Here is a 16,303-nt window from a genome sequence, read left to right as displayed (position 1 = left end):
CGGATTTATTTTAGGTCACATTTAGATCACCAAAATCAGGTTAAAGGGGTACTCCGCCCCTAGACATCTTATCCCCCCGATCCAAAAGGATAGGGGATAAGATGTCTGATCGCGGGGGGTCCCGCTGATGGGGATCCCCGCAATTTCGGCTGCGGCACCCCAGACATCTGGTGCATTGAGCAAAATTTGCTCCGTGCTGGATGGCTGTCACGCATCATCCCATAGACTTGCATTGAGCGTTGCAGCCGTGATGTCTCGAGCCTTTGGCGCTGCACGCGACGCTCTAAACTAACGCCAGGTGCCGCAGGGAAATGGACCCCTACGATCAGGCATCTTATCCCTTATCCTTTGGATGGGGATAAGATGTCTAGGGGCGGAGTCCCCCTTTAAGGCTTCACCCCCAAACAGCGTTATTCCCTGAGCCACCCTCCTGCCCTCTTATATATTATCTAACGTCTGTAAATCTTTATGTCCATTGTTAGAGGGAGTACAGAAAAGACTTCGAAGAAGGAATCAAAGGAAAAAGCTTGACTGTTCTGGAAGATACACCTGAATTAATCAGGGTAAAAAACGCTTCCCAAATATTAAATGAGGTAGGTGTAAGAAGGAGGTGATACAAACCAAACTACTATTACTCTCTATAAGGTGCAGATTTTTAAGCATTTTCTTTTTCTTTTCTTTTTAAGAAAGAGTATCGAAAGGACCTGGAAAATGATATTAAAGGAAAAGGCATGGAGTGCAGCGCAGACCTCCCTGATATGATCCGAGCCAAGCGGGCAATGGAAATAGTCAGTGAGGTAATGAAATTCAGACTTATAAACATGGCTGTAATTCTATAACATCTCCACAGGTCTGTAGGGGCACTGCTGTATCTCTGTAGGCCTCTAATTCATTTGGGGGCATACAGAGATTTAAATTGGCATGTTCCATTGGATGTCATATTATGAAGACATTATTCCCTAGAAGCACTGAGAATATCTCCATAATGTGGTGCTGTAAGACCCAATGACCCTGATTTACTTTTATAAACCCGACATGCTTTGTCAGGTTGTACGCCAGATTCTGGCGCATTACACCAAAAATGTTGTCTGCGCCAGAATGTGCGCCAGAATTGAAAAAAACCCGACTAACTCTCCATTTTACTGAGAAAACCCAAAAAAGGGGCTTGGCCATCAGGAAAAGCCGGCGCGGACGTCAAAAAGGGGGCGTGTACCCAACATTTTCACAAAAAAACAACATATTAACTAAGGTTTCCACAGAAAATGTGGTGGATTTGAGCTGAGAAAACCCGACACATCAGAGCATGTGTAAAAAAAGGAAAATGTAGGGAAACATTGGTAAATATCATGGAAAATAAATTGTAGGGAAAACCCACAAAGAAAACTACACAACACTCTTAGTAAATCAGGGCCAATATGGCAGAACACAGAGTGCCTACAGCTCCATTGTACAGAGGCAAATTCCATTAAAGAGTACCTGTCATGATCTCGATAAATGTTATCATCCTCTTAATTCACTGCCCCCATTATGATAAACCACCCCCTGCCTTTATTGTTATTACTTTTTAGTTTTCTACCTTTATATTGCTCTGTATTTTCTGCTCAGTCAGCTCCACAAACTGGGAAGGGGCGTTCCCCAGCAGGCATGACATCATCTAAAGCCCTGCTGGGGAGAACTTCCTCCCTCACTCTGCTACACACAGCCCAGAGTGTTTCAGTGTGAGATGGGCTGTGATTGGCTGAGGCTGCATCCCTGCCCCTTAGCTCTTTGAACTCTGTGAACTCTACTGTACACTCTATACCCTATGCTGAGCTGAGGTCCCACCTGCATTTCCTGACTTTTGTCTCTGCCAGGCTGCAGGAGACAATCTAATAGAGGACCCATGGTGGCCAAACTTTTAGGGGCTAATTTAACACATAAAAGGTAAAAAAATAAATAAATAAGAAGTATATTAGAAAGGCTATTCGAATAGGCTGATCTATAACATATTAATTTTTTTACCATTTAAAGGGGGAAAAAGAGGGGGAAAAAAGTTTTCAAATTAACTGGTGCCAGAAAGTTAAACAGATTTGTAAATTACTTCTATTTAAAAATCTAAATCCTTCCAGTACTTATCAGCTGCTGTATGCTCCACAGGAATTTGTATTTCTTTCTGGAATTCTTTTCTGTCTGACCACAGTGCTCTCTGCTGACACCTCTGTCCATGTCAGGAATTGTCAAGAGTACAAGCAAATCCCCATAGAAAACATATCCTGCTCCAGACAGTTCCTGACACGGACAGAGGTGTCAGCAGAGAGCACTGTGGTCGGACAGAAAAGAACTCCAGAATAAAATACAACTTCCTGTGGAGCATACAGCAGCTGATAAGTACTGGAAGGATTTAGATTTTTAAATAGAAGTAATTTACAGTAATTTACAGTAATTTTAAAAAATTGTTTTCCACCAGAGTACCCCTCTAAGTAGTGAATTTTATAAACTGAAAATTAACAGCACTGAATGCATTCTTACAATCATCACAATATCATTAGCAGATATAGAAACTCCTAACCTGGAGGACTGTGAGGTTTATCCATTAGGTCACATTAGATGTTGCTTTTCTTGGTAGCGCAGTAGATTATTGTGTCTCGTATGAGGTTAGAGAGATCATAATTGTTGTAATTACTTTCCAGTCATGATACTCACATACAGGCCACGATAATCATCATAATTGTCATAATGGGAACAAATTAGGTCGGCAACAAATCTATTCTAGGCCTTGATCTGTCCTAGAATACAGCGAATTGTTCCATCTGATAGTAAAGTGAGGAATATTTGCACTAAAAATGAAGCCGCGCATGTGCGGTGAAACGCGTTGCATTTTAATAAACCTTTTATACTCACCTGATGTGCCTGTTCCGAGTCAGCGCCGCAAAAGACCCACCATATCTTTGAAGTCCATTTGTCTCTATGTACTTGGTTGGGAGGCTGCAGACCGGGCTCTAACAATCCTTATACGCTGTTCATTGTTGTGTGTGAGTTTAACCACCTGGGGTAAGAGGCTTTAAAAAGAATCTTTCTACCAATATCTGTCTAGTTGGTTTTATGCTACGGAGCGCTCTCTTTTATATTTTTATGCATATTGCCAGGCAGATGCCCAAGCTCACCATACCATTGCTCAGGAATTTTTGGTTCTTTGAATGTAATACAGGAACAACAAAGTTAGTCTAGTTATTAATATACTTCACTTACCTATGTTCGGGGGCTGGTATAGAATTTCTTTGTCTTATTTTTTTCCCGGGAAGTAAATTTTTTGCATCCTACAAAATGAGGGTTGTCTCGGACCTTTCCCAGCTTGCTTTTTGGCCCAAGACAATACATCACAAGTCAGATGCTGAAGGGGGGCTTTGCTGCTTCATCTGTTTTGTGTGAAGCCGACCCCCTGATGAAGTTACCGATGCACATGTGCGTACATTCATCATCATGCAGATCCACAGCTAGTGTGTCAGGTGATGTCAGGCAAGTCCTGTGATCAAATGGAGCGTGGCTGTGCTGCAATGGGTGGGACGACTGATGTGTGAGAGGGAAATAAATCGCCTCCCACCTTGAAATAAAGGATCCTGGGGATTGTAGTCTGAGGGAGGCGACGAAAACAGGAAGTACCCAGTTCCCAAGATAAAGCCAGCAGCGTGATGGGGGCACAGGACATGGCCATTTACCACCAACACAAGCACAGATCCTTAGTAAGCATGTCCATTACTGTATGGCACATAATTACTAAAGTCACCTTATGTTGGATAACCCCTTTAAGGATTTCCTAATGTGGTAATGGCAATTTTTTGGTGCACATGGACCACACTCATGTTAAAACTAAAGATCCATTCTTTGTTTTAAATGTAGGTGCCCACTCCAAGACTTACCTGCTTGGCCACCACATGCTCCAGAAATTATGGCTTGCCAGGGAATCTGCATAGAAAATAATGTGTGGGTAGTGAGTTATTTTTTATACAAGTTACTTGATGGATCATGACAACCACTGACCAAGATGTAAGCACGCAGGTGGAAGAAGACTAAGAGAGGACACTCATGGATCTTCTGACTAGTGGGGACCAAGTTATTGAGGCTTGGGCTATATATGAGTGCTGGTTGACCTTTGCAACAGGGGACTGTCTTTTCAATATCTTATATCACTCTTCTTATTGTGACTTAAAAAGGATTGGAAAAATGGCAGGACCATGTTACCTACATTTCATTGTCCTTGTTAAAGGGGTTCTCCACTGGCCAGCGTTCGGAACTAAATGTTCTGAATGCTGTTTTCACGCTGCGGTGGTCAGCCACACCCCTTGTGACATCACAGCCACGCCCCCTCAATTCAAGTCTATGGGAGGGGGTGTGACGTGGCCAGTGGAGTACCCCTTTCAATGTATTTTGGTCTGCATGACAACTAAATCCTTTTTGTATTATTTGTTTAGCATTTCTTTTTTTTCTTTTTTTCGAGCAGAAAGAATACAAGAAAGATTTGGAAACGGAAATCAGGGGAAAAGGAATGCAAGTGGGTATTGATATACCAGAATTACAGCATTTTAAGAGGGTCTCTGAATTGGTGAGCCAGGTAGGTACAGTTTAGTTGCAGGTATAGTAGACAATTCAAAAATTGATTCAATGTTTTTTGTTTTGTAAATAATTGAACTGGAATAAAAATGGTGGCAGTTGTGGGATGAGAAGAAAATGTCTCCTGTAATGTAGGACCAAATAGTTCACAATCACTGACAATTTAACATCCAACTAAAATATTTTTGTAGTCTGAAAGAGGTAAGTGGAGGAGGAGGGAGCTGCAGAATAAGACAGTGGCCAAGAGACACACAGCAGATGCTGAAAGCAGTTATCTCTCTTCCGGGTGCTTGATTTACAGCCTACATTTCTTAGTACTGCTCTATAATGTCCTTTATGCTACTGCTGCTAAGATTGTTCTATAGAGATATAGGGGAACAGGACCCCCTCATTGTATGGAATACATCATAGCATCAAGTCTCCATCCACAAACTCAGGGACAGCTAAAAATTAGAGGTGGGACCTGCAGAGGGGAAAACTGCTGCAAAATGCAACATAAAAGTTATATAATGAAAAAAATTAATTTAATTAATTTAATAAACGGACCACAAAGTATGCAAAAATATCAATGATTTTTTATTAGTCAATATGGGAAAGGATGAGCTTCATCCACAGATGATAGTGTGCTCACATGGTACCCCAAGCATTACAAATCACATAACAGTCAATAAATTGTGGCATCAATAATACTGTATACTGCCACTAATAAATAATTACATATAGGTGGTAAAGCTATTGCGCAATTGTCAAGGTGCAAACAATACATAAAATGCAAGGGCAATGAACATAAGCCCAAACAGATATTTAGTGCAACAGAGCTTTACCCGAAATCAGAACACTGCCAGGGAGCCAAAGGAGCACCTACCACTATGAACATTTTGGAAGGAGCCTTCTTCTGGGGGTCTCTCTCCAGTTCTTGATTCATTGCTTACACTGCTCAACGCTGCTCTATAATGTCCTCTATGCTGTTGTTGTTACTGAGTGTGCTATTCAGATATAGGGGAGCAGGATCCCATCTTCCATGTGTGCTTAGTGTATGGGAGAAATCATAGCAGCTAGTCTTCCCTCACTAGCTCAGGAACAACTGAAAAATCTATATGGAGCCTGGAGAGGGGAAAACTGCTGAAAAATGGCCACAAATAGTGATGCACCTCATTAACACATACAGCAACTTATCCTGAAATGTAACATCCGATAATGTAAAAACAAAAAATTTAAAAGTAGAAAATAAAATCTCGGCTTGTGCATCATTGATTTATTTTATTTTTTTCTTTTATTTTTCTTTGCAGAAAGGATATAAGAAAGATCTAGAAACTGAGATTATAGGGAAGGGAATGCGGGTCGGCCCGGACATACCAGAGCTGCAGAGGGCTAAAAGAGCTTCGGAGATTGTGAGCCAGGTACGAATTATAGTTTTCTAATATATACATTGTAAATATAGGGATAGCCGGGTAATGTACTTTCTGAATATGTAGACTATTCACCATACAGGACTTTAGTTTATAAGGTTGGTTCATTCAGGACTGGTACATTTTCTGATATCTTCATTGATAATTGGATGTAGGGTACATTTTAAAACAGTGGTCTCCAAACCGTTGCCCTTCAGCTATTGCAAAACTACAACTCTGGGCATGCTCGGAGTTGTAGTTTTGCACCATTTAGCATTTCACAATTATCCATTTAAAGGGGTACTCTGGTGAAAAAACACATTTTTAAAAATCATCTGGTGCCAGAAAGTTACACAGATTTGTAAATTACTTCTGTTTAAAAATCTTAATCCTTCCAGTACTTATCAGCTGCTGTATACTCCAAAGGAAGTTGGATATTTCTTTCGAGTCTAACCACAGTGCTCTCTGCTTCCACCTCTGTCCATGTCAGGAACTGTCCAGAGTACAAGCAAATCCCCATAGCAAACCTCTCCTGCTCTGGACAGTTCCTGATACGGACAGAGGTGTCAGCAGAGAGCACTGTGGTCAGACTGGAAAGAACTGCAGAAAGAAATACAACGTTCTGTGGAGCATACAGCAGCTGATAAGTACTGGAAGGATTAAGATTTTTAAATAGTTGTAATTTACAAATCTGTTTAACTTTCTGGTACCAGTTGATTTAAAAAAAAAAAAAAAATCCACCGTAGTACCCCTTTAATACCACAATGAGCTCATACAAGGATGAACCTGATAATAACATGGACTCAGACCCAAAAAGAAAGCCACCTTGTAGTCAATGCGCAGCCCAGTAACGTGATCTCTTTGGAACGAACATTCAATGGGGAAAATATACTTACTATAATTTGTTTTATTTAATGTTGGTGTTTTATTTAGACTTTTGTTTGTGGTTCCAGAAAAAATACAAAGATGAAGCTGAAAAAATGCGCTCTACATATTCTTCTGTGGCAGATACACCTGAAATGGAGAGGGTCAAAAACGTGCAGAAATCAATAAGTTCTGTGAGTATAATAATGGATGAAAGAAAATAATTACTAAGGGGGGTGTTATTGTGGCCATCTATTTGTTTTATGGGTATGTGTTACTCTTCTCCACCATGTCAGAAACACTACTTCCAGATTGAGCAGTTGCTCAGTTCTACAACTCCCAGAATGCATTTCAGTTCCTCAGCTCTTCATCACAGTTCTCCCAACCTACTTAATCCCCTTCCACAGTTCCCTTCCCAGACCTCAATTGCTCTAGAGAACAGCACCTGCTGTATTTATTGCCTGTCTGCTTCTCTGCCTGTAGCATTGCTCAGCACAAGGTAGCGTGCTGTAAACACACCTCATTCTTTCCTAAATATCTCGATAAAGATGTATGTATATATAACAGAGAGATGGTAATGTAGGGTGTAGGTGCTGGTCAGAAGTGATGGACATCGCTCAGGGGGTGGGACTAGAGCTCAGAGACAAGATCCAGACACATCTTCTGAGACAGCAGAGAATGATGTGTGATTTCAGGACATAGGGAGGAACTGGTGAGCTGGAGACATCACCCCACTGACAATAAGAGGACTACACAACTTTCTGTAAGGAGAGAGGGAGGAGCCAGAGAGCTGCTGAGACAAAACCCCACTGACAATAAGAGGACTACACAACTTTCTGTAAGGAGAGAGGGAGGAGCCAGAGAGCTGCTGAGACAAAACCACACTGACAATGAGAGGACTACGCAGCATTCTGTCAGGGGTATTTCAAGAAAAATCATTCTAAAGACAGTACAATTTGTGTTAACATTGTATTAGTAAATTGCACATCTTAGTGGGGCTGTTTTATTTAAATAACATTTTCTAATACCAAAATGCAATGCAAAGATGCGCTAGGATAAGATGTTCCAAATATATTGGCCCTCATTTACTATTCTAAACCCGACTTCTTTTGTCGGGTTTTTTTGGCGCATCTTTGTCTGCGACATGTCGCAGACATCGTGCGCCAGTCTGCGACACGATGCAACATTTTTTCCCGTCGGACCCAATGTGTATTCTCCCAAACCCGAAAAAGGGGTGTAACTCGACATTTCTGAGCTTTCCCACGTATTTATAAAGGTTTCCAACCCGAATTTGTTGAATTGTTGTGGATTTTTTCCCGACAACTCAGAGGAATTGGAAACCAAAACCAACAAAACCCACGTGCGACAAACAGGATGCAACATAATAATGAATACCAGGGAAAAAAGCAGTCGGGTAAGAAAGCAACATAGACTTACAACCCGATTTTCAAAGTAAATGAGGGCCATTATGTGCAAATAAATGTGGCACATATTTAACTGTACATCCGCTACACTTTAAAACCTATGCCAGCTATGATGTATACAGTATATTTTCTATAATTTACCCCAATATTGTGGTGTGAAATATAATTAATGTGTTGGCGTACGAGAGGCCATTCCCACTCCCACTAAGTACCCCTATGCCCCCGTTCCGAGTCCTTAAGGACTCAGGGCGTAAAGGTACGCCGTGCGGTTTTCCGGTCCTCGCCGCTCGCCGGGGACCACATCGGGATTCCTGCTGAAGTAATTCTGCAGGCATCCCGTGACATCGCCGCAAATCGCCGGTCTAAATTTCCGAGGATTCAGGGTCATACGGGTCTCCGGTGACCCGGAAAATAACAGGTCACAGAAAGCCCCCTCAAATCCATCTCAAGCTTAACTGGTCCCTGAAAAATTCAGATTTGGAATCTTTTGTGAAAATTTGGAAAATTGCTGCTACACTTGAAAGCCCTCTAATGTCTTCAAAAAGTAAAAATATGTCAACTGTATGATGCCAACATAAAGTAGACATATTACATATGTGAATAAATATATAATTTATTTGGCATGTCTGTTTTCTTTACAAGCAGAGAGCTTCAAAGTTAGAAAAATGCGAAATTTTCATGAAATTTTTGAATTTTTCACCAAGAAATGATGCAAGTATTGACGAAAATTTACCAGTATCTTAAAGTAGAATCAAATAAATAAGTAAAAGCATCCCAGATTTATTAATACATAAAGTGACAGAGGTCAGATTTGTAATTAAAGAGTACCTGTCACCAAACTAAACTTTTAATATATTGTTCCTTATGTAATTATAAGACACTTTGCCATTTACTTTTCATTAAAATTTTCGGCGTTACTTGAATCCTTTTTTGGCGAAAAATCCCAAAATTTCATGAAAATTTTGAAAATGTTGCATTTTTCTAACTTTGAAGCTCTCTGCTTGTAAGGAAAATGGATATTCCAAATACATTTTATTTTTATTCACAAATACAATATGTCCACTTTATGTTGGCATCATAAAATGGACATATTTTTGCTTTTTGAAAAAATTAGAGGGCTTCAAAGTAGAGCAGCAATTTTCAAAAAATTTCATGAAAATTGCAAAATCTGAAGGGACAGATGTTACAGAACTACAACTCCCAGCATGCCTGGGCAGTCTAGGCATGCTGAGAGTTGTGGCTTGGCAACATCTGGAGGGCTACCGTTTGGGCATCACTGTAACAGTGGTCTCCAAACTGTGACCCTCCAGATGTTGCAAAACTACAACTCCAAGCATGCCTAGACAGCCTTTGGCTGTCTGGGCATGCTGGGAGTTGCAGTTTGGCCTTCCTAGTGGTTGCCACAGTAAAGATTACTTTACTTTCACTTTCATCCCCCCCCCTCCCACCGTAGTTTCCCTACCTGAGCCAGGATCCAGCAGTCTCCAGCGACGATCCGGGGTCCCCAGGCATATTCTCCTCCAGGTACCGGCCTCCATCTTCTTCCCACTATCCCCTCGACATCCAGGGGTGGGCAGAACGGGGGGTTGCCAACCCACTGTCCTGCCCTGCCATTGGTCAGAATCAGTTCTGACCAATGGCAGGGGATAGGAGGAGATCGCAGCACTGCAACCTCGCTCCTATCCCTCAGGATGATCAGGGCTGTCCCTGACAGCTCCGATCATCCCTATTTTCCGGGTGATCGGGTCACCAGAGACCCGATCAGCCCGGAATAGCAGAAAGTCTGAATTGGCATGCGATTTTCTGCGATCGCCGACATGGGGGGGTCTCAGGACCCCCCGCGGCGATGTGCCAGGATGCCTGCTGAATGATTTCAGCAGGCATTCCTGTCCGTTCCCCAACCGGCTAGCGGCGGGGACCGGAATTCCCACGGTCGTATGCATAAGCCCCAAGTCCTTAAGGACTCAGATTGCAGGGCGTATGCATACGCCCGGCGTCCTTAAAAAGTTTAAAGAGGTACTCCCCTGAACAACATTTTTTTTTTTAAATCAACTGGTGCCAGAAAGTTAAAAAGATTTGTAAATTACTTCTATTTAAAAATCTTAATCCTAATCTTAATCTTCCAGTACTTATCAGCTGCTATATGCTCCACAGGAGGTTCTTTTTCAATTTCCTTTCTGTCTGACCACAGTGCTCTCTGCTGACACCTCTGTCCATTTCAGGAACTGTCTGGAGTAGGATAGGTTTGCTATGGGGATTTGCTCCTACTCTGGACAGTTCCTAAAATGGACAGAGGTGTCAGCAGAGAGCACTGTGGTCAGACAGAAATAAAATTCAAAAAGAAAATAACTTCCTCTGGAACATACAGCAGCTGATAAGTACTGGAAGGATTAATCATTTTAAATAGAAGTAATTTACAAATCCGTTTAACTTTCTTTTTTGATTTAACATTTTTTTTCAAGTGGAGTACTCCTTTAAGAGGTTAAAAATGCCAAAAAAGTGTTCTTTTTCATGCAAATGAGTTTTGCACATAAACTGCTACTTTCGTATGCCAGAAACCAGGCACTAGGTTTGTTTTATTCAGCATTGTCTAGAAGTGTAACGATCAATCTTTAACCCCTTTATGATTACAGTATATTGGGTCTCAATGGCCCACATTTATTATAGTAGGAGTGATTGGGTGTAATGGTGTGAATCTGTACTATCTACATCTACAGTATATTGTTTTTTACTGAAGCTAAAAACTAGTAAAATTGTAGAAGCACATCTAGATGAGAATGGCGTATAACACTTGAGTCTAGGTCAATAAATCTAGCCATGTATTTGCAAAGTATATGAAAATATACAGTAACAGCTATACACTGTTATACTGTTGGATGATGATATTGTCATTTTCCCATTTGTATACAGTATTAACACATTTTATTGCATGTGCATGAATAAAAACAAATCTTTTTATTTTACCTTAGGTTTTTTACAAAAAAGGACCAGGCGCTGGCACGTCGATCAGCGAGACCCCAGAGATGGAAAGAGTCAAGATGACCCAGCAAAATATTAGCACAGTAAGAATTTATGTGCTATTCGCTTGATCTAGTGATATGTAGACCTGTAGATATTACAATAGTGGCTCTAAAGATCCACGCCAAATTTCAAAATTGGTTACCACCATATCTCTGCCAGACCTGTGCCATACCCCCTTCAATACAATAAGCCGGACAGAGTCAGCTAGTTTTCCCAACCTTATCAGGCTTTGGCCGCACAGAAAACAGTGGTCTGCAGCAGTTTTCAGTCTGGATCAGGTATGGTTGGAAAATGACCTGACACCAGCTGACTGTCTGGCTTATTAAATTGAATTGGGTTTATTAGTAGTGTGGCAGACATATGGTGGCAACCGGGTTTAAAATTTTTCCACCAGATCTGGCTTCCGGAGGCTCAAAAAATAGTGTGAATGCACCCTAACAGTGTTGTAAGAGGGAAATCCTTTTGAAAGATCCCCTCTATAGTGCACAACTATTTCTCATTCTATTAAATTCAAAGCTGGAAAAAGAGTCAAGCTGTTTGTTAGTAGAACACACATAGTTACTTCCTCCCATAGTTGTCTGTCCAATCACAGCACTGCACAAGACCCACTTCTCTCTGCTATGCTCTGACATAGTGCTGGTGATGGTGCTCTGAACAGGTTGGGGGTGTACTGGGCAGATGATTTACACAGTAAACTACTATTGGTGGCATGTAGGGGAAAAATGGGTTACTCATACACTGGCTTTGCAAAGTGCTATGTGAGCAAAAATGAAAGAAGGAAGGGGTTAAACTAAACATTGAGCTACTGTTGAAGATAACCCTGCAGTTGTGTGTGGGGGGGGGGGGGGTAAGATACAGGAGGAAGTGTTGTGTACATACAACAGTTGCACAGCAAGGAAGGGGCCATGGGCTACACTAAGCACTGAAACCACTGCTACTGATGAGATGAGTGGAAAACCATGATTTGCTTTGCATGGACAATGCAGATGCTCTGGAGAATGGACACAGCTTATAGGTACAAAATTATAGCTGCTCTGGATACAGTTTAATACCACCCTGTTGGGTTATCCTGACTCTTTCCCACAATAGTGTATAGGATCAGGGAATCTGGGGTTTAATCTGTAACAAGTAGGAATGCTCTTTACCCATAAAAATTTTATTTTTTTTCAGGTAAAGTATAAAGAAGAAATTGGACCTGCCACAGCCATCCCTGACCTGCCAGAAATAAAGAGGGTTAAGGAGAACCAGAAAAACATCAGCAATGTAAAGGAACCAATGAGCAGCTCTTATGTTACTTTTTATTATTGAACTGCCAAAAACTCGCAGATTGATCTAATCTCTGAACTTCCATCATCAGGTTCATTATAAGGAGCCACTGAGCAAAGCGACCTCTGTCAGCATTACTCCAGAAATGGAACTAGCGAAGAAGAACCAAGAGCATTTCAGCAGGGCAAGAGTCCTCAGACATTTTTATATCTTGTTCTCCTTACTTCTATAGAGGAATATAATTTATGAGTAAATTATTTAAAATGGTAACATGAAATTAGAAAAACACACTGAAAAGAGACAGCATTCGGGACAGTTACCAGTCCTTGCTGATCTGTTCACACCTGGAGTCGGTGTGGAAATTCCTGCTGACCCTGGGTGCTCAGCCTGGACAGTATGCAAATGTATTCAAATATATTATGCAGCCATATTTTTTTAATCTCAAAACTTTAAGAATAGGAATAAAATGAAAGTTTGCACTCACCGGGTTCATGGCAACAGATCTTCTTTATTAAGTTTATAGAAGGCGCAGTGTCACACATTAAAATCAGAGAAACAGGAACGCCGGATCCCCCTGGGGGATCCGGCGTTCCTGTTTCCCTGATTTTAATGTCTGACACTGCACTTTCTATGAACTAAATAAAGAAGACTTGTTGCCACGCACCTGGAGAGTGCCGACTTTCATTTTATTCCTATTCTGAAAGTTTTGAGATTAGAAAAATATGGCTGCTTACTTCCAGAACAACCCATTGAGAAGAGTGACATTGTTTCTGGAAGTGAGCGGCCACGTTTCCCTAATCTAATACATCTGATTTAATTCATCTCCTCTGGACCCAAAGTTCTAGTATGGCTTGTTGTCATGAGCCATTTAATGGCGACCACATAGGCTGGGTTCCCATTACGTTTTCCCCGATACGGCAGCGCATGCAGCAGGGGAAAGCTAAAAACTTGCGCTCCCGTATACCTTTCTATGCGCTCCCGTATGTAATTCATTTCAATGAGCCGACCGCAGTGAAACATTCGGTCCGGTCGGCTCATTTTTGCCCCTTATGCGCTTTTACAACCAGACCTAAAACCATGGTCGACCACGGTTTTAGGTGCGGGGAAAAAGTGCATACGGGGCAAAAATGAGCCGGCCGGACCGAATGTTTCACTGCGGACGGCTCATTGAAATGAATTACATACGGGAGCGCATAGAAAGGCATACGGGAGCGCAAGTTTTTAGCTTTCCCCTGCTGCATGCGCTCCCGTATGGGGGGAAAACGTAATGGGAACCCAGCCTAACTCGGTAGAAGTTACAAGTAATTAAAATGATCTCAAATGCAACCTGGCAAAAATGCTTTCCAATTTCAGTAGGATCCTTTCAAACCATCATGGTCTTTTAAACCAGAATACATTGTTGCCATCTCATCAATATTACTTGTTTAAAGCTTAGCGGGATAACGCCCTCATCCTACCTTTTTATTATGAAAAGTCTTTTTTTTCTGTATTTTCAGGTTCATTACAAAGACAAGGTTGGCAAAGTCACCTCTGTTGGCCTTACCCCAGAGATGGAGAGAGTTAAAAAGAACCAAGAAAACATTAGTTCGGCAAGTGACATCTGCCTTGTGCTTTCTTTGCAAATTCTTTCTTTTATGTCTTCTTGTTTTCCTGTTCTTTTTATATATTTTATTGTTTTCCTGTTCTTTTTATATATTTTGTTTTCCTGATCTTCTTCTTAGACATCTTCTTGTTTTTCTCCTCTTCTTTTAATATATTTTTTGTTTTCTTCTTCTTAGATATCTTCTTGTTTTTCTCCTCTTCTTTTTATATATATTTTTTTGTTTTCTTCATCTTCATATATACTTGTTTTTCTCCTCTTCTTTTTATATATATTTTTTTGTTTTCTTCATCTTCATATATACTTGTTTTTCTCCTCTTCTTCTTAGATATCTTCTTTTTTTTCTCCTCTTCTTTCTATATATTTTTTGTTTTCTTCATCTTCATATATACTTGTTTTTCTCCTCTTCTTATATACTTGTTTTTCTCCTCTTCTTTTTATCTATCTTTTTGTTTTTCTCCAGGTGAAATACAGCAATGACTTACAGCAGATGAAAGGTAGACCTAGTGTAATTCTAGACACACCAGAGCTGAGGCATGTCAAAGAAACACAAAATAATATATCAATGGTAGGACACTTCCAGGTATACGGAACACAACTGCACTTTGCTTTGCTGTGCGACCACCACCACCACCAGTGTTTCTTGATGCTGTAGTCCTATATTTCCCATACATAATGAAGACCTTATGTATAATATCACAATATAATAAAATAATTCTATTAACTTGTTTTTGTGGCTATTTTTATTAACCTGCATGGGACTGAACCTGACACAATGTGAATGTGATGTACCATGAGTGGTCGTGTGCATGTCTGAGCAGAGGAATGGTTTGGACATATTGTGATATTTGCTATTGACATGAGATTGTTTCATTCACACTGCATGCTATGTATGATAGTCCACTGTATATTGCTAATATGTTGTTATAGTTCTCACGATAAATAAAATCTTGAACTTAAACTATAGAGTGTCGCCACCTAAAAGCCTCCTAGATCGTCATCCAATATTAAAGGGGCTATCCAGATTATTTTATTTTTTTTTTTAAAGAAAAGGGCCCCAAAATAAGAAACCAGCAGTTACTAATTTCTCCAGTCCCTTGCTAATCCCCTGTTCAGTGTCCCATTGGCACCCCAGTCTTCCTTTTAAACTGATTATCATGTGACTACCACAGCCAATCACTGTCTTCATTGGTCATATGACGTATTACTGTACAGGCATCGCTGCTCAGTTATGGGAGCCATAATGCTCAGTGAGAGGAACAATGATGCTCTGTGATGGAAGCCATCTTTAGTTTCCCATACCCACCTATACTAATCTGAAGAAGACAAGGAGCTTAATATTTTTTTCCATTCTGCTCTAAGAGCCCCAACCCAGTCCTAAAGGCCCAACCACAGTCCAGGATTAACATTTTTCCCTGTTTTATTTCTATGGATTAACTGAAAACTCCCAGAATGTTGGTGGTGCTTGAGAACTGGGTTAGGAACAAAAGCTCTAGAGAATGCAGCCCTAGAAAATTGCACAGTTTGCCTCCCCCTAAAATCCACCCTAAGAAGTTGTCAACCAGTTTTCCCGGCCTTAGATGTATCATTTTAGATTGGTTTGCCTCCCAGGAGACTGTTATAGCTGGATGCCAACATCCGAGGCAGCCTTTAAAGGGTTATCTGTTAAATAGTGTTTATTTAAATATGCCCAGGCTACCAGCATAAGCAGAATATATATATATATATATATATATATATATTTAATTACCTACCTCCCTTGCTCCTTTGCAGCCTCTGTTATCACTGTACCTGGTCTCTGCCACACTCTACTTCCTAGTGTTCTGGTCAATATGTCACATTCAGTAACAGAAGCTGTGGGGGAGTGCGGGAGGTAAGTACATATTTTTTGTTTACCGTAAGCACGCAGCCTGGGCATAATTTTAAAAAAAAAAAAAACTTTTTTGCCCGACAGCCCCCTAGGTTGGACTGTATTGAACTAAGAAATAGAATAAGAGAATTTACAACAAGTTGTCACAACAGGGAAAAATTATGGAATAAGTAGAAAAAAATCTTAGTCCAAAAATAATAATTTAGCTATTACATCTGCATCACACGTCATATGAGGATTTCAACATAATTTATGCCAATGACTTATCATTTTCCCAACTATT

General features: G+C 40.7%; 2 protein-coding genes across 9 annotated transcripts in view; both read left to right on the top strand.

The window, feature by feature from the left end:
- LOC130273066 (nebulette-like) overlaps positions 1 to 16,295 on the top strand; it is a 110,425-nt gene extending 94,130 nt beyond the window's left edge. For all 7 annotated transcript variants that reach the window (XM_056519251.1, XM_056519253.1, XM_056519254.1 and 4 more), the window contains 10 exons: positions 483 to 593; positions 687 to 797; positions 4,478 to 4,588; positions 5,877 to 5,987; positions 6,929 to 7,033; positions 11,233 to 11,325; positions 12,455 to 12,547; positions 12,642 to 12,734; positions 14,047 to 14,139; positions 14,614 to 16,295. In XM_056519251.1, coding sequence (XP_056375226.1) covers positions 483 to 593; positions 687 to 797; positions 4,478 to 4,588; positions 5,877 to 5,987; positions 6,929 to 7,033; positions 11,233 to 11,325; positions 12,455 to 12,547; positions 12,642 to 12,734; positions 14,047 to 14,139; positions 14,614 to 14,805 — 1,113 coding nt within the window. In that variant the 3' untranslated portion in view covers positions 14,806 to 16,295. The remainder of the gene's footprint in view (positions 1 to 482; positions 594 to 686; positions 798 to 4,477; positions 4,589 to 5,876; positions 5,988 to 6,928; positions 7,034 to 11,232; positions 11,326 to 12,454; positions 12,548 to 12,641; positions 12,735 to 14,046; positions 14,140 to 14,613) is intronic.
- The window catches only part of LOC130273067 (LIM zinc-binding domain-containing Nebulette), a 271,910-nt gene that overhangs the window by 241,952 nt on the left and 13,655 nt on the right, over positions 1 to 16,303 (top strand). The window lies entirely within an intron of this gene.

This window comes from Hyla sarda, chromosome 5 (assembly GCF_029499605.1).
Source record: "Hyla sarda isolate aHylSar1 chromosome 5, aHylSar1.hap1, whole genome shotgun sequence".
Lineage (NCBI taxonomy): Eukaryota > Metazoa > Chordata > Amphibia > Anura > Hylidae > Hyla > Hyla sarda.
The sequence above is the reverse complement of the archived record's forward strand: the minus strand, read 5'-3'. Positions and strand labels throughout refer to the sequence as shown.